This window comes from Podarcis liolepis (genome assembly GCF_965112155.1).
Source record: "Podarcis liolepis genome assembly, chromosome: 2".
Classification (NCBI taxonomy): domain Eukaryota; kingdom Metazoa; phylum Chordata; class Lepidosauria; order Squamata; family Lacertidae; genus Podarcis; species Podarcis liolepis.
The window spans coordinates 22,749,690-22,777,463 of NC_139555.1; the positions used below are offsets into that span (position 1 = coordinate 22,749,690).

The 27,774-nt window shown below is 41.6% G+C and overlaps 3 protein-coding genes across 6 annotated transcripts in view; 1 reads left to right on the top strand and 2 right to left on the bottom strand.

Moving 5' to 3' along the window:
• PECAM1 (platelet and endothelial cell adhesion molecule 1) overlaps positions 1–11,621 on the bottom strand; it is a 68,500-nt gene extending 56,879 nt beyond the window's left edge. The window contains exon 1 of the mRNA XM_083490016.1: positions 11,074–11,621. The gene's annotated coding sequence lies outside the window, so the exon portion shown is untranslated. The remainder of the gene's footprint in view (positions 1–11,073) is intronic.
• MILR1 (mast cell immunoglobulin like receptor 1) lies at positions 183–18,533 on the top strand. 4 transcript variants are annotated; one of them, XM_083490530.1, is made up of 8 exons: positions 183–201; positions 5,134–5,190; positions 7,371–7,685; positions 8,431–8,553; positions 12,555–12,638; positions 14,192–14,254; positions 16,058–16,117; positions 16,912–18,533. In XM_083490530.1, exons 1-7 carry the CDS (start codon positions 198–200, stop codon positions 16,111–16,113), a joined length of 702 nt encoding a protein of 233 aa, XP_083346656.1. In that variant the 5' UTR covers positions 183–197; the 3' UTR covers positions 16,114–16,117; positions 16,912–18,533. The 4 variants fall into 4 exon arrangements, with proteins under 4 accessions (XP_083346656.1, XP_083346657.1, XP_083346654.1 ...); XM_083490528.1 differs by lacking the exon at positions 183–201 and adding an exon at positions 4,951–5,043; XM_083490531.1 differs by lacking the exons at positions 183–201; positions 8,431–8,553 and adding an exon at positions 4,949–5,043.
• POLG2 (DNA polymerase gamma 2, accessory subunit) lies at positions 17,652–26,256 on the bottom strand. Its single transcript, XM_083490168.1, has 8 exons — positions 25,556–26,256; positions 23,731–23,851; positions 23,469–23,574; positions 22,097–22,270; positions 21,430–21,570; positions 20,032–20,112; positions 19,343–19,443; positions 17,652–17,851 (listed from the first exon to the last, which is right to left on the bottom strand). Exons 1-8 carry the CDS (start codon positions 26,151–26,153, stop codon positions 17,686–17,688), a joined length of 1,488 nt encoding a protein of 495 aa, XP_083346294.1. The 5' UTR covers positions 26,154–26,256; the 3' UTR covers positions 17,652–17,685.
• Positions 26,257–27,774: the final 1,518 nt, after the last annotated feature.

Here is a 27,774-nt window from a genome sequence, read left to right on the forward strand (position 1 = left end):
CTTTTCTGATCCTTTAGACCCCATAGGAAACCTGCTGTACCTGGAACTGGGGGTGCAGAGTGCAGCTGAATGGGACATAAATGTGGGCAGCCTGAGGAAGTACCATCCACCTTGGTTCTGTCCATAAAAAGCAAGTCAAGAATGAGAGACTAGGGTGATGTCCATGATTTCCAGGAACTCTTTTCGTTGTGTGACTTATGGGTGAGCTGAAAGTTTGTTTGTCCCTAATGTGTGTACAGTCGTACCTTGGTTCTCGAACGTAATCTGTTCCAAAAACATTCAAAAACCAAGGTGTGGCTTCCGATTGGCTGCAGGAGCATCCTGCACTCAATCAGAAGCTGTGGAAGGTGTGTCAGAAGTTTGGCTTCCAAAGAACATTTGAAAACCGGAACACTCACTTCCAGGTTTTCGGCGTTCGAGAGCCAAAACGTACACGTACCAAGGCATTTGAGAACCAAGGTATGACTATATGTTGTCTGGGAGGAAGCAAGATCTGTTTTTCTCAGGCAAAGTGTTACTCAAGAGGTATCAGAAGGATATGTTTCAAAATTGATGTATGACTACTATAGAGAGATAAAAGAGGATTAACTCAGCTAGACTGTTTTCAGGACAGGTTGTAACAATGTATAAAAGCCATGACAGAAATCGGTAATTGAACAGGTGATGTGTAGGGAGAAGGGATGAATGTACTATTTTGAAATGATACTTGGAAAAGTTATTTTACTGGGAGCAGCAAAGGGGAGAGGAAAATACAAGGGACATCGGAGGGGGGGGGAGTCAGCTTTTAAATTTGTATATAATTTGTATTGTTTTGGTGACAATTTGTTTAAAATTAGGGAAAATCAATAAACATATTTGGCACAGAGAGTTTGTTTGGACCCTGGGTGAGAACACAGAGGCTGAGAGGAAGGGAGTGTAAGAAGCAACATGAATTGATACTGATTTTTATATACAGTGGTACCTCGGGTTAAGTACTTAATTCGTTCTGGAGGTCCGTTCTTAACTTGAAACTCTTCTTAACCTGAAGCACCACTTTAGCTAATGGGGCCTGCTGCTGCTGCTGTGCCGCCGGAGCACAATTTCTGTTCTCATCCTGAAGCCAAGTTCTTAACCTGGGGCAATATTTCTGTGTTAGCGGAGTCTGTAACCTGAAGCATATGTAACCTGAAGCGTATGTAACCCGAGGTACCACTGTATATGTATATAGCAATGTAGCATGTTTTATGTAGCTGTGTATTTTTGTATTTTTTTAAAAAGTTGCCAGTTGTCGCTTCCGTTTTCTGTACACCGCTTAGAGATATTTTAAAATATATTAAGAGGTATAGAATAATCAATCAATCAATCAATCAATTAGAGGCCATTTTCCAGTTGCCCCCTCTGAGAGTGGTTTGGAGGGCAGCAACAAAGAAGAGGACCTTTTCAGTTTTGACCTTCACCACTCCAACACTGCAGTGATGGAATGCTCTCCCCAGTGAAGCCTGACTGCTGCCAACATTAACATCCTTTCAGTGATAGGTTCGGACAAATCTCTTTTCCCAGGCTTTTGAGGGATTGTGATAATCATGCTTACAGCTCCTTCTTTCTGTGTGGGCCGGGGAATATTGTTTTATTGTTACATCTGATAGCTGTTGTATTATTTACCGTACATTTCCCAGAGGTGTGGTGCATTAGGTGACCAATAAATTGAAATAATAATGCATCAGTCAACATCAACATAATCAACATTGGTGTTCAATGTGCTGTTGCTTATTCAGTTTCCTTCATGGGTGCAGAAACATAAGGGGAGATCTGTTTTTTTGTGTTTTAGCAGTGGACATTAATTGGTATACCATATTGTCCTGGCAAAGATCCAAAACCTTTGTATTATCATCGCCATTGTTGTATTCTTGTTTCCATCAATAAACAACAACAACAAAAAGTGAAGTTCCTTAAACAAGAATCTTGGGGCTCAAAGTCATAACCTTCAAATCAAGAAATTAAATCGAGAGCTTTTAAATAGCTGGGGAAGAGCAGTGTATAACCTGCCACTTGCTTGGAAAACCACACAATGAAGAAAAACACCCAGAATAATATAAATAGAAATACACACAATAATAGAAATTTTCCTTCATAAACATGCTGGCTAGAAACATGCCACTATTTTAGGCTTTAAATAGCTCATCAAAAGTGATGGCCATAAAATAATTATTCTTCTCTCCTGGAATAGTCTTCCTTCCTTCCTTTCTGTTACTTTAAAGGTTTACCTTGTCCACGGCTCTAACAGGCTTTTATGATTGGGTTAATGCATTTTAAAAGCTTGACCATAAGTCTGTTAAGACTAGGAAGTCCAGTGGGGCCTAATAAGTCTGTTGAGACAATACGTCTCCTGATATTTTTGCTTGCTGCAGTGAAACTATCCATTGCCCAAATGTGGCACAATCTATAGGGTTTTGAAGTAGACATATGGTATAAAAATGTACAGAGGTGGTCTGAGGAAATAACCCATAATGTAATGGTGCTGAAAGGAAAGGAAAAAACCAGACACCTTTTATGCCATCTGGTGGTTGTTAATTGCATTTACTGGTGAAAAGGGTCTATATAAAATGCGTTATCAGCTGCATCACTACAAAACTCGGTGTCATGACAATGTACAGTATACTTTTTCCTATTACCAATCCCATGACCTGCGGTCAAGGGGAAAGGGAATCATGAAGCCTATTGCTCATCCATTCACTGTCTTGTCAGATGATTGTTTTCGTTTAGACGGAACCAAGACCAATTTCATGATGTGAGGAAATTTAAGATGCTGAAGGTCAAGACATAATGGCTAGGATTGCATATGAATCATCATTCCTTTTAATTGTGAACTTGGCTGTTGGAGTGCCAGTCAGATTGGAAATTAAATGGAGCCATAAAAAAACACGAGATGGTGGTTTCTAGGGAACTCAGGAGGTATGCAGAAGACATGGAGGAACAGCCTAAGTACCTGCTAAACTTATTCATGTCTGTGGAGAATGTTGAGGGGCAAAAAAGAAGAATGGAGCTGATGGGGTAGGAAAGAGAAGAGGAAACTAGCTTGCTCAAGCCCCTAAAGGTTTTGTTTTTGAGGATTTGGAAGATTTTTAAAAACCTTGCAGTATACAGGGATGTTGCAGGAGCAAGGAAAGGCAAAATGACACATTTCTCGCTTCCAAATCACCAAGTACCCCACTCCCAGGTTCCACGATATAGCTATAAAATGCTTAGATTCAGGGCTATCTTTACTAATAAATCAGAATTTGAATATAATAAATTTATCTACGTTAGTATCCCCCACTTGCCATTCACTACCTAAATAACTTGTCTGAAATATTTCAGGTGAAATCCAGCCAAAGTTAAAGCACTTCAAAGTCACATTGAAGTTTCTAAGATAGAGGACTATGTCTACACTTAACTCCCCAGTGGAAATCGATGGGCTGGAATAGCTGCTGATGCTTTTAATATATATCCCACTCTTCCTTCCAAAGGAGTTCAGGGCCGCAAACAACAGAATATAAAACACTAAAAACGTATTTAAAACGTGCAAACTAGCAAAGTGCTCTACTTAAAAGGCTTGCTGGAAGTGTTTCAAGTCCGTACCCTGGACTCAGCTTTACAGCTGCAAATAAAATGTTTTAAATATGTTGTAAAGTGCAATATTACAAATGTGACACTAGATGGCGATGGTGAGCTATGCCAAATTCAATAGATTATTTTTTTCCCCAAAATGTTTTTTTAAAAAAGGATTTTCGCAGCGTTTTTTATGTGTGCGTAGATTCTACCCCAGTTTGTTGTCAATATATATCATTGTATGCATTTCTAGAGGGTACTAGAGGCTGATGTTTTATCAGCTTGCCTTAAGAACTAAGAAGAGCCTTGCTGAATCAGACCAAAAGGTTCATATAGCTCTGCACGCTGTCCATACTGTGCCCAACCAAATGCCTTTAAAAACACCCCCCTTTGAAGAGATGAAAATATCCGCCAGAAATAGCAATGCCGAAAGAACACAAAATTACCTTTTGCGTGTGCAACATATCCTTTTGCGTGTGCTGAACTAGTCATTTTAAATCCACTGAATTGCATAATGGCACCATCTAGTGGGCAGTTCAGTGCAGCTGATCAGACCCTTTCCTTCCATAGACTATCACTGCTAATGAGCAAAGGCAGTTTCTCCTTCACTCTCGATTGTGTGGCTGACCAAAATGGGCTGGCTGTGGTTCAGCAGTGGCTGTGCTCCTCTAATGATATAAATAAATTCTTTTCACCCAATGGCCTAGACAAATACATAAGTCTTTAGCACCTTTGGCTGGTGTCATAAACTCAAGTGAGTGGGCACCAGTCTTACTTGGGATGAGAGGAGCTTCCACAACAGCAGGGATAGGCAAACTCCAGCCCACCAGATGTTTGGGACTACAATTCCCATCATCCCTAGCTAACAGGACCAGTGGTCAGGGATGGTGGGAATTGTAGTCCCAAACATCTGGAGGGCCAGAGTTTGCCGATGCCTGTACAACAGGGATGCCTGTACAACACCCAAGTGCCTGTGCTGACTTGAAAGTCATTTTCTAACCAAAACGTCATTTCCTACGCTTTCTCTTCTGTTCTCCTTTTCTTCCAGCTGCACTACAGTCCAGCTTCCCCCTTCCACATACATGCAAAATAGCTGTCTGAGCCAGCAACTCAAGCTACAAAGGGCTGTGTGGGTGAAGCAATGCAGTTTGCATCGGAGGCTGATCTTTCTCAGACCATTTATACAGTACATCACAGTCTGAGATCCCTCACATCTCACTTTCCAAATACTAGGTAGTATGTATGTTTGATCATCAGAATCTGAATACAAGATAAATGTCAAGACTTTTTTTCTTTCTTTCAGCAAACAGAAATCTATTTCCCCTAAATCAGCTTCCTCATATTTATTGCTCAACGTTATTCAGACAATACTTATTTAGCAGAACCACTGCTTTGAGGATGAAAACTAAACCACTTCTCCATTCTTGTTGAAAATGCTGAAGTGCTTAGTGTTTGTGTGTCTCCCTTTAGTATGTGGTATGAAATACTCCTGTTATTAGTGGTGCCTATTTCTACAATGCTGCCCATTTGATTAACCTCACTCAATGTTCTTTTTTCTTCTTTCAGCTCATTCAGGTCTACCCAACCTGAATCATGGGAGGGGTAAGAATGTTGATAAAAAAGGTAAGTTTCTCCTTCAACTTACAGTAGTGAGATTCAAAATGGTATACTAGAATAGATGGTATGTTCAACTATATGTATGTAAGATCAGTAAATTATCTTAGCCTTGGCGCATTGCAATAATTCTTACTTACGTAACTTAGTGCAATAATTCTACTTTATTTCAGTTACTTGTATCTCATTTAAATTGTTTTAAAAACCCACAACAAACAATATCAAAATAGAAAAGGTCATCAGGATCCTTCCCAGAGGGAAGCGGGTAGTAGAATAGCCCTGTGGTGGGGGAAAAGATAGTGAAGGTCAGTGTTTCTCAACTAGAGGACACCCCCAAAGGAGTATATGAAGCTATTGGGGGGGGGGAGGGGTGTTTCCAAAAACACTGCAAGTACAAAATTAAAAGTCACAAAATTTCAATCCACTTGGAAATTTAAAAAAGGAATTAGGAGAGCTAGGTTTGAAGGGCTGTGGGATATTTATGTTAGCTAAAAGTGGATGTGGGTTTAAAAAGGTTGAGAAACATTTGTTCTGGTGGAGGAAAATAAGGCGGACTGCCTCCCTCCCTCTCTCTCTCACCTGAAGTCCATCCCACAAGAGACTTAATGGTATATCACTTGGGGTGAGGGGTGGAGAAGTCCAGCCTCATAAGGTCCTGAGGTCTTTCTTCACCTTTCTCTTTCCTGGAAACCTCTTTGTATCAAACACCAATCTGAGCAGAAAATATAGAATCATCTGTTCAAATCTGATCTAAAGTTTTGATTAAGGCTTACGGTAAAATAACTTGTCAAGTAGGGATTTTCTCTATGTGCTGGGTTTTACAGCTATATATTGTGACATTGCTGCTGTTAATTTGTAGTATAGGTTTCAATGTATTTTATGGTTATGTATTTCTCTCTTTTTTGCTGTAAACCACTCTCTGAGTGTGTCTGTACAAGAGCAGAATATAAGTGAATTGCTACAATTCCTACTGCTAATACTATTCTGCCCAAGCTTTTGATAACTGGTAAAGACCTCGGGGTTGGTTATGTGCTACACACAGAGATGTACATAAAAGTTCTGACACAGCAGGGATTGTTTTACTTTGGGAAATGTTGATTTGTGAGGGGGGATTTGAAGTAGGGCAGGGGTCAGCAATATTTTGGGGGGACAAATTCCTATGTCCCACAAATAACCCAGACATGCATCTTAAATAAAATCACACATTCTACTCATGTAAAAACACCAGGTAGGCCCCACAAATAACCCAGAGATGCATTTTAAATAAAAGGACACATTCCACTCATGTAAAAACATGCTGATTCCCAGACCGTCCACGGGCTGGATTTAGAAGGCGATTGAGCTGGATCTGGCCCCTGGGCTTTAGTTTGCCTACCCATGAAGTAGAGCAAATGTACAGGATGTTCTACCTCTCTTCTCTCCCCCCCCCTTTACAATGTCCATTGCAACTCACTACTGAAAGCTGATTCTCCCCCTCTGCAGCGTCTTTGCCCTTATGGAAGGGATGAAGGAAGGCTGGGTAGGGTCAGGATTGGAGTAGAGAAGCACTAGGACAGAATACGCTTGAGACTATCATTTCCCCTGCTCCAAATCCCCCCACTGCCATTTGGAATTAATGGAATTCACTGCCAGAAGACACTTAGATATCTTCCAGAGGTTATCTTATCAATTCATGGTCTAGTGCAGGGGTCTGCAACCTTTAAGACAAAAAGAGCCACTTGGACCCATTTCCAAAGAAAAAAAAAACTGGGAGCCGCAAAACCATTGCGACATTTAAAACAAATATATCTCCAGAGCCGCGATCTGACAGCGGGGGGGAAGGTGACGCCGGGAGGGTGCGTGACTAATGCACGCACCGCCCCCATGCGACGTCACAGCCAGTACAACGCCCGCCACAGTGGGGAGTGTCGGGGTGCACAATGCGCCTCCTCCCCTCGCTAGTATCCACCCCGGAGCCGCGGCAAAGGTGTAAAAGAGCCACATGCGGCTCCGGAGCCGCAGGTTGCAGACCCCTGGTCTAGTGATATTGATCAGGATGTCTATATGGAACTACCGTGTTCCGCAGGCACTCAATGCCACAATGTAAAAACCAGCTGCTGGGCAGCAGAGCAACAGTGCCCGAATGCATTTTCCAATTCAGCACACAGCATATTCTAAGGAGTTGTTTGCTTCTTGACTTCTCATTACAGATGTGCCTGACAATTTCGCTACTTGCCCAGGGTCCAAAGCTGTTTTCAGCATTTGCAGCCATCCAAACGAAACCATCATAGGCGGGAATATGATCCTGGTGTGCTACTACTCAAAGACTGATTGGCTGCCAATTAACTACACACTTCTCAGAAAGCGGACTAAGGCTGTAGGCTTTGTAACAACGAAGAGGACAGAAGAAAGGGCTGTGTTTAACCTCACAGTCATGTCGACCAGCGATCTGGGTGAATATAAATGTAAAGCTCAAAGATTTAATGAAACCCAATATAGCCGCGGACTCAACATTACATTAAGAGGTATGTGTGTTTTCTAATATCTAGAGAGTTCTGGTTTTAGGGTGTGATCTTGAAAAGTGTCAGTTGGGAATCCTCATTGTGTTCTCATCAATTAGAGCCTGCCGTGCTGAGAACTTACAGCTTGTAAGAACCCAAGCGCCTGTTATGACAGGTGACATTTGCACTTGAAAAGCCAGTGCGCCCAAATTCAAAAAGAAAGACCTCTGCACGCAGGGCCACAGTTTACATTTGCCATACGAACATCCATGGCTAACAAGCAAACTAAAGGTTAAAAGGAAAATGCACTTAAAGACATAAGAATGGGGGACACACACAAAAACAACAACCTGGGATTAAACACCAGCAAAAACCAGGGATTGCCCAGCAGAGCTTTGAGTGGAATATGGCTTGTATAAGAACAGTCGTCCCTACTGACAGGCTTAAGGCTGCACCCATGGTTAAAAAGCATTGGCTTAGGCTAACTTCCTTTCTGTGAACGGCACAGAGTTCTGCTTATGAGGAAATGGAAGTTTCTTCCCCCTTGCAGCCTCCTCCCAAATCTGTTCCTAGGAATTGGAGAACTATTTGTAATGGTGTGGGGACTGTACATGGAAAGTTGCCAGAATGCCCCCTCTTGCACAAATTTTAAACAATCTAGAATCTATTTAGTTGCTGTTGTTGTTTCATTTTACTTAAAAATGCATCCCATTTGGACAGGAACCTCATCCATGTTTACCTAACATCCATATGATTATATTTCTCCCAGTGGCAGAAGAGAAAAAGAATAAAAACTTGGTAGCATACATTGTGCCTCCCTTGCTTCTGCTGCTGTTGCTGCTAGCAGTAAGTGCAGCAATTGCACTGCTGATTCTTCCTTGGTGTAAAGCAAGTAAGTATGACTCTGCTTTACCTATATGAGGATCCCTTTTTGTTGTTTTTTAGACTTTAATTTCTGATATCACACTACTGGCCATCAGTCTATCTGCCTACAACACATTTAACAGTCCTGTGCAGGTTTTTCTATTAGGAAATGTTTAAATGTTATAATTAAAGTTTAGTTTTCTTTCCTGTTTTGATTCAGTGACCAAGGTTCCAAAATTTGTGATGTGCTCTTGACCCATTTTTGAACACATGCCAAAGTGCCCAGTGACCTCTTTGCTTTAGCTACCGTCACTGCAAGAGTGCAAAAAATATGAACTACACAAATAAGCTTGAAATGTTAAGTTCATTAATCTTATTTGAGAAGTTAATTCAGGGGTAGGCAACCTAAGGCCCGTGGGCTGGAGTTGCTCTCTCAATCTGGCCTGTGGGCGGTCTGGGAATCAGCGTGTTTTTACATGAGTGGAATGTATCCTTTTATTTAAAATGCATCTCTGTGTTATTTGTGGGGACGGCCTGGTGTTATTAGATGAGTAAAATGTGTCCTTTTATTTAAAATGCATCTCTGGGTTATTTGTGGGGCATAGGAATTTGTTCTTTTTTTCTTTTCTTTTTTCAAAATATAGTCCAGCCCACCGCATGGTCTGAGGGACAGTGGACCGGCCCATGGCTGGAAAAGGTTGCTGACCCCTGGGTTAAATGGTTCCAAAGGGTTTTTCCAAAGGGAACCAAATGAATTGCTTTCACATACTTCACTTCTTCAAACAAATCTGTTGTGATTTGGTCTCTTTAGTGAAGGACTTGCACATTTATTCAACCTGGTTTTTAGTCATTTTGGTGTATGCCCACAGAAACCCAAAGTTTCTCGTCTAAAAGCCCCACAGCTTCATAATGATTTTTAAGACTGGAAATTAGATTATCGACAATTACATAAAAACATCTGTCTTGAATAGATCCTTTAGATTTCTGTCACTTCGTTTCTGTCATTTCATCACGAAATGATTTCCTCTTCTTAAGGCACCTCTCTGTAAATTCTGGCTTGATGTTCATTATATTGGCAATAGCAATGCCACAGAGTAGGCATTTTGGTTTTCTTGAATTAAGGTTAATTCAGCTAACTAGCTTTTAATGTTATTGACATCAGCGGCAGTATCTCAAAGCTTATAGTAGTTTATGTCTGTAGTCAACTGAAACCAGCAACTTTTATCAGATTGGTGCCATGATTATGCACTTGAATGATGTGATATATTCCAATACACCCCATAGCACAAAAGATGTCTGTAGAGACAAATTTAGCTTATTCAAAGACTCCACAGCAATGACAATCTTATCTAAAGGAGTTGCAATTAAGCATACAGAATCCACCCATGCCCTCCAATATAGGGTTGCCATGTTTCAAAAAGTGAAAATCCAGACACAAATGTTGCTGAGCCTTTTTTTTATTTTAGTTTTGCCCAAACTTTTTTTTAAGGAAATTTGCCAAAACCTACACTTCCAATGTGGGTTGCCATGCGTCTGGATTTTACCGTACTGTATAGTGATTTCTGTCCAGAGACGGCCGACTCCCATCTATGTCTGGGAAATTCCAGATGCATAGCAACCATACATGTGTATCAGAGGATGTAGAAGATTTCCAACACACTCTTTCAGAATTTCCCATCACTGGGGACTACAACAACAACAAAAATAAATAAATCAGAAAGTTGCTGCACTTTGCCCAAAAAGGCATTGCTTCCTGGCAACACTCAGCACTCCACACAAGCTAAACTTACAACCAGCACATGGTTTTTTAAAAAAGTTGCAGCATCAAATGCATTTAAATGCATTTAAAGGCAGGTGTTAGTCAAGGGTATTAGTTTCACCTGTCTAGGTGGAAAGTGTTTTTGCAAAGCATTGCATAATATATGATATATATTCATTTTTTATTTAATGTATCTTCTAACAACTTAAATAACGGCTTGGATCTCGATGTTCCGAGAGACCATATACTCCCATACAAATGTGCCTAGGGTTTGAGATCTAGGTAAGAGGCCTTTCTCTTGGACCCATCACCCTCTGAGACATGTTGGCGAGGATACAAGAGAGGGCTTTCTCAGCGTGCTGCTGAGGTATTGGGGGAGGGGATGTTATTGGGTTGTTGTTTTTATTTTGATTATATTTTTTATGGTTTTATATTCTGGTTTTGTTCTGTGAACTGCCCTGAGACCTCTGGGTATAAATTCAATCACACCAAATGAAATCAACTCCCTTCCAAGGGAGGCTAGGCTGAACCCTTCCCTGGCAAGACAAACATATTTCTGTCTAGAAAATTCATGGCGCTCCTAAACCTTCTGCGAGTCATGTACCCTAGCACATGGTACACACAAATATTAACTTAAGGTTTGAGGGAACAAGCACTTCCCATTTGGTTTTACACTCACAAAGATGAAAAGTAAAAAAAACCCATGCAGTTTTATTCTGGTGTGCTGACTGTACTGGCAAACTAATTCACAACGAAGCATTCGATAATGAGAGAGCAATCTTTCCTTACCTTGAGTAGCGCTGGTGTGGCGGCATCTTTGTGCTTCGGCAAAATCCTTATCAGCTTTTCCTCCTAATAGAAGTGCTTGAGCATCTGACAGCCAGCTTTGACAACGTCACTCAGAATCACACAGCGATTTTGAAACCAAGCCTAGGTTGAATTAACTTCCCTGACCTTTCCTCACTTTTCTTTCGCCCCAGATCGCATCTCCACTCCATGTTGTTAACTTCGCCTTGAAACGTGTTCTAGGCCAAACAAGAGGCAGCGACATGCATTCTCATGCAATAAGCTTCTCTTTGCCACTGTGGCAATGTGAACTGGGGCCTAGTCATTCTGGTCTCTGTGCGCCTAATCCTATTCATAAAGGCCTATAGAAAACCCAGGGTTTAGCAACCTGGTAGCTACCTCTCTGGTCCGCCAAGATGCCAAAATTCATCTCGTAAAGCATCGCTTGGTTTTTCCGTCTAGGCCCGGGATTTTACCCCTGTTCCTTACTTAGAACAGACCCACTGAAGTTATAGACAGGACTAACTTTGGCTCTTTCATTTCAGTTGGTCTTCTCTGACTAGAATGTCATTGGAGACTACTCGCCGTCAGTCAAGAGTAGACAACATGGAGCTAGATGAGCCAATGGCCTGACTCAGGATGAGGCAGTTTCCTATGTTCCTATGGGTGTGTCCTGGAGAAAGCCTTGAGACTTGTAAAGATAAGTGTCAAGGGCTGCATTGACACCCAAGGCCTGAGGTCCCTCACCCACATATGTAAGACTGGTATAGCACATTTGTTTGATTGCTAAATTGAAATGGTTCCGGTATTTAATGCAAGTGCAGGGAACCTTTTGTTGTAGGCCTCATCCCTTGAGGGAAACCTCTCAGGGTGGTGTGCTGGCAGTGGGCAGGGCCTGTGGAGATCAGGCTTACTATTACAGTGGTACGTCGGGATAAGTACTTAATTCGTTCTGGAGATCTGTACTTAACCTGAAACTGTTCTTAACCTGAAGCAACACTTTAGCTAATGGGGCCTCCTGCTGCCGCTGCGCCGCCGCAGCACAATTTCTGTTCTCATCCTGAAGCCAAGTTCTTAACCTGAAGCACTATTTCTGGGTTAGCGGAGTGTGTAAGCTGAAGCGTATGTAACCTGAGGTACCACTGTATCTCTTACTGCCACCCACTTTCCCTCTCTCTGCAGCTCCCTTTCCACCACCCATCTTTCTCCTCCTTGTACTAGGGGAGCGACAACCTTGGCAAGAACATGCAACCTTCAGAGGGCTTTCTCCCACTTCATCCTTCAATTGCTCAGTCCGTTTCAGCCCATGCACATTATTTTGTCCATGTCTCTCTGGGCTCCCCCAACTGGATTAAATTTGACCCAAATTCGTCACCCGTGACCTAGAGCCAAGAGAAGAGGATGCACTTCACAGGGGAAAGCAAGGCCTTGCTTATCAGAAACACATTTTAACCCTATCACTGTATTTTGCTTTTATTTCACAGGAAAACAGAGTAGAGGCAGCAAACCAGCTGTTGTCTTTTCAGCCCGTCGCCCAAGCAGTGACAACGGTGATGTTTATGATACTGGTAAAGACCGAGCAATTCCATACCCTCCCAACATTTTCCCAGTGAAAATAGGGACATCCCATTCCGTAATGATAATTTTACTATTTATAACCCACACATCTGACTGGGTTTGACCCAGCCACTCTGGAAAGCAAGACAAAATATTCTATTGAAAGAAACAAGATTTGGTTCTAGGAATTCTGGCTCTATATGGCAAGGGGAATGAATATTTTACAAATCCTTTGTTGTAACATCGCCACAGGGGGTAGGGGGGTGGAAACACACATGACAAATCGTTTAGGCACATGTTATAAAGGACATTATAGCTCATACAGAAGCAGCACATGATATACTGCCTTGAGACCCTGCAGTGTGTAGAATGACATGTGCCAATGGTCCAAACTGTATAGCCAGTTGACTATCGGGAGCTTGTGCAAAGAGCTTTGAAAGCTGGCTGAGAAGAGAGAATAGAAAACAGGGCTGAAAAGAGTTGGAGTAGGCCTAATGCTGAAATCATAAGGCTCAAGGACAGGAGAGACTGAAGATTTATGTAGACTTGTATCTCCCTGTGTTCCAAAGCCTCAAGGTAGATATTTAATAATAATAAATAATAATAATAATAATAATAATAATAATAATAATAATAATAATAATAAAATTAAATAATAAATGTTATTTATACCCCGCCCTCCCCAGCCAAGACCGGGCTCAGGGCGGCTAACAACCAATAATAAAAACATGTTGATTAAAATACAATTTAAAAAACAGGATTAAAATACAACATTAAAACATTAGGATGCAGGTCTTCACAGGAGGAGAAAGGAAAAAGAAAGGTGGGGGAGGGAATCAAACTGATTCTAAGCCAAAGGCCAGGTGGAACAACTCTGTCTTACAGGCTCTGCGGAAAGAAATCAGATCCTGCAGGGCCCTGGTCTCATGAGACAGAGCGTTCCACCAGGCCGGAGCCAGTGTTGAGAAGGCCCTGGCTCTGGTTGAGGATAATCTAACTTCCTTAGGGCCCGGGACCACTAGGGTGTTGCTATTTATGGACCTTAAGGTCCTCCATGGGGCATACAAGGAGAGGCGGTCCCCAATATGAGGGGCATTAATAGCAACTACAGGTACCTTTTCTCATATACATGGAACATATTCCTGAAAAGAGCTAAGAATAAGGAACTCTTTCATGTGAAGGAGTAAATGCAAAGAACCAACAAACCCAAACTCTAATAACTCTTTCCTGAAAAGGGATAAATAGAAAAGCAATTTTAGCACTTCCAGAAGTACAAAACATGCCCAGTTTCATTCATATCAATCATTAAAACCTCATCCTGGGAACCATACAATTGAGAATTATATTTAGTATTTCCCTGTATCTTAATAGAGATTTAATTTCAGTTTTGTTAAATAGTCCCATTTCGGACATCACATTCCTGACCTTTCAAGACCATGGATTTAAGGATGAAGAACATAATTTATGATTTGAGGCAGAACATATAAAAAATTGAACTGTTTTTGCCGACCAGAAATGCCAGTTAACTCATCTTTTCACTTATTCTTTCTTGCATTCTATTCAGTATGTGAAGAAAATGAGTATTGCAATGTGAAACTTAAAACCAAGAAGGAAGACAACAGAAATGGTAAAGTCTATCTTGAATTCCCTAAATAAAGCAATGCTAGGTTGAATACAGGTTTGCCCTCCTGAGTTGGACAATCCTACTAAAAGCAAACTATATTAGATTATGTGCACTAGTGAGTTAATACTAAACAAAGAAAGAAGTGAAAAAGAACTACCAGCATGCAGCTCATGCGCATTATGATTAAAAATAATGTCCAAACTCAATCAATATGAGAAAATTTTCAAAACTCCACGAACTTTCATTTCAAAACCAAAAAAAGTAAAAGGACAAAACATTTAGTTTTGTTTGCAACCTTTAAGAAATGATGATATATTGAAACAGAAATAGCCCCCACCATGCAATATTAGTGGTACTGAAAATATTTATTTAGCTTCATTTCAGTTTTGAAACCAGTTTTATGATTCATTACTGCTTACAACCATGTTAGTGAGCACAGCAATATATATATTATTTTTTGGAATTACAGTACCCCAAAATACCTTACCTCGAAGCAGTAATAGAGAACCTATGCCCTCTAGATGTTGCTGGACTAACTACCACCACCCCTGATCGCTAGCAATGCTGGCTGTGGCTAATGAGATTTGTAGTTCAACATCTGGAGGGCCACAGGTTCCCCATCTCTGTCCTAAACAAGCAGTCTAAGGCTGCAGTCTTATGCTGTGAATATCCTATTTAGCTCAATGGAATTTACTTCCTAGGAGAGAAAGAATTGAACCGAGATATTTTTTAATTAACATAGTACAGAACTCCAGATTTGTACCCAATGCATCCTTTGCTACTTTATGGTGAGTTCTCTGCTTGTTACAAACAGGCTGGTCTACAGTGACATTGAGGAACATTCATATTCTTGCATTTCATGTTTGTTTGGGGAGAGCTTTACTTTATAGTAAAGTAGTTATAGTTATAATTCATGGATTGCCATCTGATTTTATTCTGATTTTAAGCTGTATTTCAACTGATGGTTTGATCTTATGTTGTAATGTATTAGATATTTGATGTTAGCCACCCTGAGCCCGGTCTTGGCCAGCGAGGGCGGGATATACGTAAATAAAAGTTGTTGTTGTTGTTGTAGTAGTAGTAACACAGCTGTTATCTTGTGAAGGATTGCAGCCTTATTATAATGACTGCTGCAAACTGGTATCTCACAAGATGCTGTGCTCTGTTTACAACGAGTTCTTAAGGAATTCTGGCCCTACTGAAAAAGAAACATTTTACATAGAAGAAATGGAGGATTTATAAATAGGCATTGTCCCCGCAAATAGGTAGGAGAAAATTCACATAAAAAATGTATTTTAGACACATATTACAAATACCTTTCAGCTCATATTATAGCAAAAATGTCTTTTAAAAATGCAAGCACTTGAAGGTACAAGTTGCTATCCACAACTGACACCAAAATTAGCAGAGAATGCACATGGCAAGTACTATTGGATTGCACCCTACATTTTTCAAGTTTAGATGGGAAGACATGGAAGGTCCCCCACTGAAACCTGGAACTATGCTGCTTCCCTGAATTACATGAATGTGATGCTACCTGTAAGTTATGGAATGGCAGGATATACCAACATGGAAACTGGTATGACTAAGGTTATATACACATTATGCCTTTAAAGCATATTCAAAGCACTTGCTCCCTCAAACAGTTCTGGGCACTGCAATTTGTTAAGGGTTGCTGGGAATTGAAACACTGGGAGAGGTAAACTACAGTTCCCAGAATTACTTGATGTAAATATTGTGCTTCAAATATATAGTGTGTATGCAGCCTTTTTTAAAAAAGTTAAGTTCATTTCTTATTTATTCTAGTGATCCTTGGTGGGGATAGTACTGTGGACTATGCAGAAGTTGTCATCCGAAGATAAAAAGGTACAGTTCCTTCCTCGTTATTCACAAGCAACTGGGTATTTTTCGATTCTCCGATTATGTCCATTTTGATCATGTTTCTGCCTGTAGTGGGTAGGCACAAATCTTTAATTTACTTACTATTTGTCATGTGTTAAAGATAGTACCCTCTTTTTCTCTTAAATGCTAGATAGCCAATTCAGCAATGTAATGTCCAAAGTTTGGTTCAGACAAAATGTAATATCCAAAGTTTGGTTCAGACAAAAGCAAGACTTGGTCTCATTTTGTCATCGTTGTTGTCCCCAACACTCTACTACTTCATTCTATATTACAGACCACCAGAACCAAGCTATGATTTATAAATGTGGTTTGGAGGACATGCACAAACCATAATTTGGATGCAAAAGAGAGGGATTCAGAACACATAAAGGGAGGAGGAACTGAAGCTCGAGTATTATATCCAAAAATACCAGTAGTTTCTAGTGATTTGCAACGCCTTGGGAGGGGGGGAAATATGGGGTGTAGGAAGGAACCACAAACCAAAAGGCATACTACTCAGAGTGTAGAAACAGCAGCGAAACCTTCATTTTTTCAATAATCCTTTCATATAATATATATATCGCACTCACTATTTTTTTTGCAGTCACTGCCTTACTCTCCCCACCACTCCACCTAATCTCTTAAGAACTGTTTTTCATATATTGATTAGATTACCCAACCAGTAGGAAGCTGCCAATTGTTCCTCTAAACCTGACTGCTTCCCAGTAGCTTTAGAATATTCTTCAACAAAGCCCATGTCCGTTTGTCTGTCTTTACAGGACTCTAGTTTGATACCAGTTGTCTCAAGATACTACAGCCAAGATGACACAGCAGATCTAGAACCTTTCCTTTACCTATTGACAAGTTCAATATTACCTGCTTGCCCCTGCTACGTGTCTCCAACCTGATGTTCGGCATTTATTCAAACTGACACATCAGCAATCAAGGAAGTGGAAAACCACCACCTCACTTCATTGGTTCCAAGTCTCCCCCCCCATTCAATTACATATGATTTTGCATATGAACCTGGGACACTTAAGCTAATGTATATTCCAGTTTATGGGAATGCCATTTATATATGCTTATGTTGGAAATGGAAGCAGAATTAATTTGGCTAACAAGTTTAGGATGGGTCCATGTTCAGATGACAGCTGCTCCACTGCACACAAGTCATCCATGCCTATTTCTACTATATAAAAAGACAAATTTATTGATCAACAGTGCACTAATTCTTTTCAGATGAAGATGTTGCTATGTTCTGATAAAATTAAGATCTCCTGGGGTCTGGAAGGCTCCAAACTGCTAGTTATCAAAGGATCATTATATCTTTTCTTGCCCTCTGCTTCTTAGATGTTTTGTAATGTTACTATGAACTGAAAGCTGTGGCTTTCCATTTGCATGGTTTTGCCTCATCTTATCGCATGATGCAAGAGAGCCCCCTAGCGAACAGAACAATGTATCAGAAAAAAGTCAATTTTCCTGGCTTTTGTTAGCTACAACCAGGGAAAAGATCCATTCATTCAGGAAGGAGAGAATTGGTCTTTATTGTAAGCTCAGATGTTTTTAGCTGCTGAAATGTACTTGGTTAAGAAGTCCTTTAATCGGGATATATGCATCATTTCTTTCATTGTGGTGTCTCTGTTCCTTAGCTGGACCACACCATTCTCTAGTGTGGTATCACTGACAAGGATTGTGAAGAGGATACTCATTTCATCATACCTGCAAACAAAAAAACCAAGCCTGTGGAACTGGTGCTCTTGTTGTATTCAGTAGCAGTATGACAAATTTATATTAGAGGAAGCACATTGAAAGAATCCGCTAGGCATTCTGTACTTTAAAAACCAGCACTTTCCAGGAGTTTGCAGTTTTTAAAAATAACTTACAGAAATATTGTTATAAGGCATTCACTTCTCCTTGGGGGGAAAAGGGTTTGTTTACTAATTGACCTGTTGAAAAGATTTTCAGGATTCAATGTTGCCATTGTTAACCCAAGATCAATTTCACGCCAAGTGAGTCACTCAGTATTGGAGCAGATGAAGGTAATGTAGAGGTGCAGTTTGCCCACTGTCTCTAAGACAAGACGATGAGGGACAAACTGCACAGGGATCCTTCTTTCCCAACCACCATTTACTATTCTGTTCATCTCCCACAGGCCACCACCCTGCTATCCCTGAACTTTTAAGGATAAAACAGAGAGCATGAACAGCCTTGGTATTCCCGTATCTTGCTTTCCCAACCTGAGAACAGCAATAGAAGTCTATACCAATTTGTGAGCCAGTGTAGGAGCCACAAAACAGTTTAGGGCTATAGCATGTTGGTGGGAGAAGGGCTGCGGAAGTGTGATGACCCACTGCAAAAGTATTTGCAATGCTAAGATAATAAAAAATAGAATTTCTCAAAAGCAGTTCAGGTATTTTTTTTAAAGGCAAGCAAGCCAGTGTACTGAGTATATTGTAACAAATGATTATTAAAACATGGCAGTGAGTCCACCTTGGTCACCCTGTCAAAGGACCTCCACTAGGGTTGCCATATTTCAAAAAGTGAAAATCTGGACACAAAGGTTGTTGAGCTTCTTTGGCTAAAAGAGAGTTTTTGAGGTAATTTTAATGAATTTCATCAACATCTACACTTTCGACGATTTCTGCCCAGACACTGTTTACAAGGACAGAATACCGACTATGTCAGGGAAATTCCGGACATATGGCAACCCTAATCTCTGCAGAGAGTGGGACATTGGGAGCGGGACCTTGCTCCTGCTCTTGAATCTCTCTTCAGCTTTTGATACCATTGGCCGTGGTATCCTACTGGCTCTGGGGAATGGGAATTGGGGATGCTGCGTCACAGTTGTTCTGGTCCTACCTCTGGGCAGACTCCAGAGAGCAGCATTGGAAGAGTGCTTTTTGGCTGCCTAATGGTTACATTATGGGGTGCTGCAGAGTACTCTCTTATAGCTAATGCTACTGCTACGTAATAGCTATAAGAAGCTGCTGGGAGTGGTCATTAGAAGCTTGGGGGAAGGGCGCGATCAGCACTATTTCTCCATAACATCTGAATCAGGAGAGGTTATGTGGTCTCTGGACCAGTGCCTGGATTTTATATCACAGATTTATCCCCACATTGGGCAAAATGTTCCTGCGTTGCAGGGGGTTGGAATGGATGATCCTTGTGGTTTCTTCCAGCTCTACAGCTCTACGATCCCATGTTTCTTACTTTGCAAAAAGCTGCTCCAGTGACGACTGCACAGTTTCGAGATATCCAGGCCAAACAGAAATCCCATTTTCTAACAATTCATTGAACAATCCCTTACACACCTACGAGAAGGAAACACTGTCAGTGATTGGAATGTTAAACTGGAAAACAAGCGTAGCTTTTTAATTATAATAAATTAATTGACAGCATTAATGATGTAAAAACATTCAAGATACATTCTGGAGGAGAAAGAGCCAAAAAAGAAATCACCTAATGCCAACAATTTAACCTTGGTTCATTTACCTCAAATATATTTGACATTTCCTTGTTTTTGGCAATAGAAATTTACTTAGGAACTGATGAAATATTTTTCTTTATTTTGTATACAGTTACTTTGCTTCCTAAGCAATTAATGCTAATCCCTAGGATCATCAGCTGTGTGAAGTTTCTCCCCAGTACAACTCCCGCAAGAAAGTTATAACTAGGGACAAGATTTATACATGCCTAAGCAAGGGACACTGAGAACCTGCACATTTGTGCAATCCTACTTAAGTAATCCATTGGTTGGCCAAACAAGGCCAGTGCCTTTCATAGCAGCTAGGACAAAAAGATTGGATGCAGCATTTGAGCAAAATCAACTGAAGTTGTGCTTATCTACATTAAAACTCCTGCATTAGTATAAAATAAGCATACCTACTTTCATAGCTTACCTGCCTCAGCTCTATTGTAGGGCCTCTTCCCACATCCAAAGCTACTTTGATTGGCGTCAAACATGGGTGAAGTTTAAGTACCTGAAATACAAAACAGTAAAAGAGATACACAACCATGAAACATTCCCAGGACTATACAAATCACTGGCAGTATGTAATGTTCATTTTTATTTTTGAACTCATGGGAAATGGAGCCCAAGCCAGGGAATTAACGTTGCCAATTAAGCCTAAGAAAGAGAATGGGAATGTATACATTCTCAGGACTGCATGCTTCCCCTGCCCTTCCTGTGTGGGCAAGAATGAGGAGCTTGGCAGCTTAACTGCCATTTTGCTTGACCAGTTTGTTGTGTTGTCTGAACTGACAAACTGGTTAACATTAGCGATGGCTGGTTATAACTTCTAACAACTGAAGTAGGCTTGCTTAAACTAACCTTAGTTGAGTTCAATTACAGTTCTGGCTGCATATAACACAACAAGCCGCACTTAAAGGTAAAGGGACCCCTGACCATTAGGTCTAGTCGTGGCCGACTCTGGGCTTGCAGTGCTCATCTCGCTTTATTGGCCGAGGGAGCCGGCGTACAGCTTCCAGGTCATGTGGCCAGCATGACTAAGCCGCTTCTTGCGAACCAGAGCAGCGCACGGAAACGCCGTTTACCTTCCCGCTGGAGCGGTACCTATCTATCTACTTGCACTTTGACATGCTTTCGAACTGCTAGGTTGGCAGGAGCAGGGACCGAGCAACGGGAGCTCACCCCGTCGTGGGGATTCGAACTGCTGACCTTCTGATCAGCAAGTCCTAGGCTCTGTGGTTTAACCCACAGCGCCACCCATGTCCCAAGCTGCACTTAGTAAGGTAAAGGGACCCATGACCATTAGGTCCAGTCGTGGCCAACTCTGGGGTTGCGGCGCTCATCTCGCTTTATTGGCCGAGGGAGCCGGAGTACAGCTTCCGGGACATGTGGCCAGCATGACTAAACCGCTTCTGGCGAACCAGAGCAGCGCACGGAAACACCGTTTACCTTCCCGCTGGAGCGGTACCTATTTATGTACTTGCACTTTGACATGCTTTCGAACTGCTAGCCTGCACTTAATCAAAGGCAAAAACAAACTTTCTGAACTCAGTAGCGTTTGAGCCCGGTGCTTGCTGCTGTTCATTCACTTGGCACTGGAATATGCTTTATAATGGTGAGTGAATATGGGCAATATCACCTTTTATAGAAAATTCAATACCCTAATCACATAATGCAATATGCTAGGTCACAATCCAACACAAGAATAATGCCCATTAGTTTTCATCTGTGTAGGAGTGACCCAAGTGTTTTAGTTATAGGCTGCCACAGTGTATATTAATTTTTCAACCTCCTAGCTGGCCTGCATATGCATTAAGAGGAAGATCACCTTTCTCTGCAGAGCTTTCTTCCTTGTTGAAGCATTTTCAGCCAACTGCATACCATCACAGAGATATGCTAACACTCCACAGTCCAGATTGCCACTCACAGACAGGATATGAGGAACAACATTCTTCCTCCCATCTCGCCCCTGAAGGAGAAGAAACAAAAATGTGCATTTGGCAATCTTTAAAACCCATGAATGCATTCTACAATACGAAAGATGTAAAGAAGCAGATTAACTCCCTTTCATTTGACGTGCTGACTCGATTAAAAAAAGAGTTCACGTGATGGGGGGGGGGAGAAGGGGAAAGATAGGTTAAAACGTGTTTCTAAAAGAGCTGGAATGTGTGATGAGAAAAAGTGTCTACATATTTCATTTGCTCATTTCCAAGGAAAGAAACACGCCACTCAGCACCTGCTGCCCTCCTGCTTGCCACTTTTATGATAATTCTGCACTTAGTGACTTCGAATTGGGGGATTGCTTCTACTTCGAGTCTTGTTGCTCATTCATAGTCTTGAAACTGTCACCCGGGCAAAGTTTTTATCCCATCTTCTTCATTTGAATGTATATTAGTTAAGCAGTGCATATTGTAAACCACTTTGGGAGCCCTTGTTTGGGGCTGAAAAGCTGCCTAGAAATGTTCTTAAAATAAAATAAATTTAATAAAACTTACATGCAAACTGGATTCTTTTCCTGTATACATTTGTAGCAGTTCGTTATCCCCTAGGTTGCTCAGAGTTTCTATGACTTCCTTCCCCCAAGGAAAGTTATAATAGAGATTGCTTCTTCTTCTTCCTTCTTCATCATGATGATCACTACTGGTGAAGCTGGACGGGCTTATTGCAAACTACAGAAAAGTAACAGAAGGATCTATGAATGTACAGATGACATTTATGCCAACTACATTGTGTTTTTTCCTGGTCTAAACAGAAGCATATGCATTAATGGTTAACCTTATTCTCTAGTTAGCTGTCTTTTCACTCTGACAGAAAGTGGCATGCCTGTATATCGGCTGTGGCTCAAGGACAAACGAGACACACATTTAATGCGCAACAACCAGTAGCCACTATGCTGGGGTCACCAATGTGACCCCCACGAGTGCACCCACACCATTCCTTCCTGGGCAATACAGCGTCCCTATCTTTGATGAAATTATGCATGAAATAAGCATTCCATTATAGCCAATAAGATAGGTGTTGCCCACCACAATTTCTCCAGTTTGCAAAAGTGCTCTCAAGTCCTAAACAGGCTGATGACCCCTGCCCTGGGGGCATTATTAGAACTGTAGCAGGGAGCAAGGGAGAAGATTAGCTCTGCCTAAATCCTGGCAAAAACTGCTTCTTTGGCACAGTGCAGTCACACGTTCCACAACCTACTCCAATGCAAGGAATAGATGGAGTGTATATCAGTGGAGACAGGGTGTGGAGTAAAAGAAACAAGGGGAAATTTCAGCTGTAATTTCATGGGGGGGACGGCATATGTAAGGGTGAGAACTTGGCTGATAAAGCACAGGTGACTAATGCCAACGCTTCACAACTTCTTCTCATGTCAGACGGAGGTCAGAGGTGACAAGAATACTACCCTAGCATTAGTGGGAAGGAACCATACACAGACTGTGAAAGATAATGTAACAAGCTGAAGTATAAAACGCCAAGTAGGATTGCAGCAGCAACGCCTCACTTTCCTTTTGCTGGACTACTTTTTGTTTGGAAAGCTTGCAAATAATTCTACGTTAGTTGCCAGTCCAGAAGAATTTTTAGTAAGTCACATGCTTGCATATAGTTGGATCTAATTTTTAGTGACTGCGGGAGGCAGAACTACTTGCAAGTCTAACTGAGGATCTTGTTGGCTTCATATATTTTAAATTAAGCAAATGGTTGCTTGAGTGCTAAAAGTGGGTTTGTTCATCATTATTCTAATATTGAGGGCAATGACCTACAGCCTTTTAACCTTCATCAGCCTCCTTAGGGTATATAAAAACAGTGGCAGACAATTAACTCTCTTTGTACCTTAAAAGCTTATAATGCAAGTACTATACTGAATACCTTTCTCCACCACTGGAGACGCTGACGTAACCAGTAGTCCAGCCACTGTCCAGCAGTTCTAGCAGAGCTGTACCACACTAGGGAAGTCATCGTGCTTTCACCTGTTCTTTAAACAACAGCAGGAGGCCATCAAATTAACACTTTAAAACACAAATAAATGGAAGAGATTATTTTTCTTCCAGAAATAGAACAGACATGCAGAGATAAGCACCTGTGGCCAAATATTCTACCAAAGCCTATTTAGGAACGTAAATTACAGTACCTCATGTAATTCTCGTTTTCATTATTTCTTACTGGATGGAAACATACTCCTATCTGAGCAACCCCAAAAGGCAATCTCTTGTTGACCAGTTCCAGGCACTCAATGTATTGCTGTAAGGCACCTATCAATAAATAAATAAATAATAAAAAGGCTTCAGCATTCATAGGAAGTGTTAACAGCTCCTATATGTTAATCTGTTTTATAATGGAAAAGAATCTGGAACATAGACAGCCTAGGGCATAATTTAGCAACTACACCAAGTAGTGTCACACCTATACACTACCTTTTCACACAAACTTGCAATTACTTTGTTATATACAACTGTACACTGGGTTACTTCTGAGTTTAGTGCTATGTTTTAAATATGTTTTGTGCCTGTATTTTCAGAGAAGTGTTAAAAAATGTACCTTCTTTCAACTCAAAGTTCCAATATCATAATATAAACGTGTGATAGAATAGACACATTCCAGCATGCACTCATTCAGAGACACAAAAACCTTAGCTATATTTTCCAGGGGGTTAGCAGAACCTTAGCTGTACTTGGGGAGTTGCATATCCCATCAACCTCAGCACTAAACTTTAAATTGTGTGGGGTGGTGGAAAGGCACTTTTGACCCCAAAAAAATCTGCTGTCACACAGCTTTGGAGTTACAGCTGCAAGTTTGGCAGAATTCATCGTAGCTAATTCAACACAGCCAACTTCCCAGAACGCTCCACTGTTAACCTAATACCCAAACGTGAGAAAGGCTTTGGGCACTGCAACTTCAGAAGCAGCCAATGCTGAATTCATAAATCAACCAGCTGTCTAAATGCCTGCATTTTCCATAATGAAATGCAGCACAACAAGTGTTTCATATAACACTTCAAGATGCTGACTCTGGAACAAGGCGTCTGCATAATAAATAGGTGAAATCTTTTTTTATTCACCAAAGTTTTCTATTGGTATCTCAGTTATCAGTGTTTGTTGCTGCAAGTTATGAAACAGTACAAACGGTCAATAACATAACCTTCATCTGCTTGTCCTTATACTATTTTAATACCAGGTTTGTTGAAAAAGGGTTTGAAGATGACCTAGTAGGCATATCTTTCAGCCAGGCTGTATATCAAAGACAGCTCCTGGTTTGTTAATTTTGGAGGATGGCACTACTACACAGAAAATCTGCCAACATAAACACCTTCATTTCGGAATAGTCACAAAACACTTTGCCAAATAGACCTTTGCCATCTGTTAAAATGACATCTTTCCTTTTTGCTTCTTTGTTTTTGGCTGAGCTGATGCTGCTCAACCTCACCTTTCCATCTTTAAAAAAGAAAAGAGGAGGAGGAATTACTGCGGTCAAAGATGCAGGCTGAACTTTTTATAGGAGTGCAAAGAAAGTTAAAAAATACTCTTTTATTCACCCCAGCCTTTTAAACATCTTTTAATCTGGGCTGATGGTTTGCTTCATATTCCCCCCACCCCCTGCGACTAGAAAGGAACCTTTTTATTTATTTTAAAAACTACAGTAGTTTTTCAAATTTTAAAAGTTACAATTGTCAAACAACCAAAATAAAGAGAATTCCATCAATTCCCCTGGACTTCCCCCCTCCCCCTTTGTGGGTCCTTATGTTAACTTTCTCGCTCCTGCAGATGAGAGAAGAAAGGAACCTTTTCAAGATGCTTTTCACCATTTCAAACGGTTGCCTTTTCACCATATCTTTCGTCTGCAAACCTACTACTGTATAAGAGGACCTGTGTTAAGGGGCTGCCATCCTAATACAACCCCTCCATCCGTGATAAAACTTGGGTATGGCATTCTGGAAAGAGAGAGACAGAGAGCCATACCGTGAAGGAGGCTGTCCCGCAGCACCCCAGACGCCTCCAGCATCTTCCTCAGAGAGCCCAGCACCTGCTCTTTGCTTAGCTGGTCATTCTCCAACATTTCCCGAACGCCTCTGGGGCGCAGCGCAAGGAGAGCCTCGGCGGGCGGCCCTTGGCCCGCGAGGGGTGAGCGGCAGAGCGGGCCATCCACCCCCAGCACCTGCTCCCTGGACGTGACCACGGACTCCCACCACCGGGCGGCGAGGTTCTTCCTCAGCTCGACCCCCAGAGGCCCCAATCCCGGGTGCTCCCCGCTCAGGTGAGAGTCCCAGGTGAGCTTCTGGGGACCTTCGGCTCCTCGCAGGAAGCGCCTCCTCCGACACAAGCCCAGAAGCGCTTCGGGAAAGCCGCGGGGCTCCTCGTCGGCGCTGCCGGGGGATGAGGACACAGGGCCCGCAGAGCCGCTCAGGAAACGCCCCGACGGCGGCCCCCCGCGCTCTCCTGTCAGGAGCCTCTCTCCCTCCGTCCACCCGCGTCGGACGGACTTTTGGACCCTGCGGAGACCGCAGCACCGCGCTCCGCCACCGGTGCTGAAGAAGGAAACGAAGCGGCGGGGTAACATGTCTCTTAAGCGCGGCGGCGCTCTGCTGGCCCCGCCCCCTTTTTAAAAAAGAAACAACAGGCGAGCCGCGTAGCGCTTGCGTGGCTTCTCAGACCCCGTGGGCTGGAACGCAGAGGCGGGTGCATAGAGACGTAACTTCCTAGACGCAACCACTGGGCTGGTTTCCGGTTTTAGTGTGTGTGTGGGGGGGGTTCCCCGCTCCTGTGTGGCCTGTAGGGAGAATAAGGTTTTGGTTTCTTCCCTATTATAATCTACCTCAGTGTCAGACTACGTTTGGGAAGAGCAAGGTTCAAATCCCCACATAAGCAATGAAATTCTTCTCTCTACCTAACCTACCTCACAGGGTTGTTTGTGTGTGGTATATATATATATATATATATATATATGATTTTCTCAACCTTTTTTGTGAGGCTTTTGTGTTGAGTACAGTATAAGATTGGGGAAAAGGAGGGTGGGGAGAGGCTTATATTATTTTGTATAGTGTAAATGTGGGGTTTTGTGTCAGCGTCAACTGGGTAGGTTCTCATTCTATACGTTTATTACATTTCCTTGTTACTGAGGTATTGGGGGGCAGGGTGTGGTTGGTTGTCTGTGCTTGGCCGCAGATTAATTTGTATACTGTCAGAGGATTCTTGGTTTTTTATTATTATTGATAAGTTTTCAAATTATACAACTCAAACATTTTACATGTGGAAAAATAGAGGTAATTGGCTTTTGCTGGCCAACTCCCCAAGGGACTGAGTCCTCTAAAGTTTATGATCGGTCAGAGATGAATGGATGGGGGCCAGATCCAGTGAAAAGTAAGGCAAATCTTTTATTTTTCTGTTGCAACAGAGTCCCCTCTCCTCCTAGCAAGGAGGCAAGAGAAACCTAGAACAATGGTGTGCAAAGCTCCTATAAAGACTTTTGAAATTGCCCACCCTGCAGCCCAAAACATCATACATACATCACAGGAGATGGGTCTCGGGCAGAAAATTGAGTGTTGCTTCTCTTCTTTCTGTCAGGATACCTGACAATGCCTTACTCATTTGCATTTTCTGGGTATGGCCATTGTTTGGAGATGGTAAATACCTTAGTTCCTTAATCTCTTACACATATTGATAGTTTTCTCAGCTTATCAGATACTTGCCAGACAGTATTTGCAGGGAGGTGTAAGCCCCTACAGTCCAAAGACAATTGGAAAGCTTTTCCCATTTCCTTCCTCCTTGCAGAGAAATATTTGAGGTCAATTTGGGAGAGTCAAAATGGCTTCAGAATTGCTCTCCTGTACTGTTTCAGAAACATGGTTTATATACTTACGTATGTGTGTTTGCATTGTATATTTATGAACATATCTCCTATATTTGAGACCTCATAATTCATATAACACATAATAGCATATATCCAGTGACTTCCCTCCTTCCATGGTTCACTTTATTTGCCTAGCATTCCTGCATATTTTACTGTAACCATTTTAGTCATTCTCCAGTTTACATCATTCGAATATTAATCACACTGTTGAATTTATCCTAATGCTGCATCTTCAGCTGTACAGTTATTTTCCAAATACTCAGCAAAGATTTTCCACTCCTCTTTATATAGTCTCTTCTTGTTCTCTTATTCTGTATGTTAAACCTGCTAG

Excerpts from the sequence above, each read along its gene's own strand:
- MILR1 (XM_083490528.1), top strand. The coding sequence starts at position 5,001 with ATGCTGAAGTGCTTAGTGTTTGTGTGTCTCCCTTTAGTATGTG. Across the intron at positions 12,639-14,191 it reads CGGTGATGTTTATGATACTG|TATGTGAAGAAAATGAGTAT; the intron begins GTAAAGACCGAG and ends CATTCTATTCAG. Across the intron at positions 14,255-16,057 it reads GAAGGAAGACAACAGAAATG|TGATCCTTGGTGGGGATAGT; the intron begins GTAAAGTCTATC and ends TATTTATTCTAG.
- POLG2 (XM_083490168.1), bottom strand. The coding sequence starts at position 26,153 with ATGTTACCCCGCCGCTTCGTTTCCTTCTTCAGCACCGGTGGCGGAGCG. Across the intron at positions 23,575-23,730 it reads GAAAACGAGAATTACATGAG|AACAGGTGAAAGCACGATGA; the intron begins GTACTGTAATTT and ends TGTTGTTTAAAG. Across the intron at positions 22,271-23,468 it reads GTCTCCAGTGGTGGAGAAAG|TTTGCAATAAGCCCGTCCAG; the intron begins GTATTCAGTATA and ends ACTTTTCTGTAG.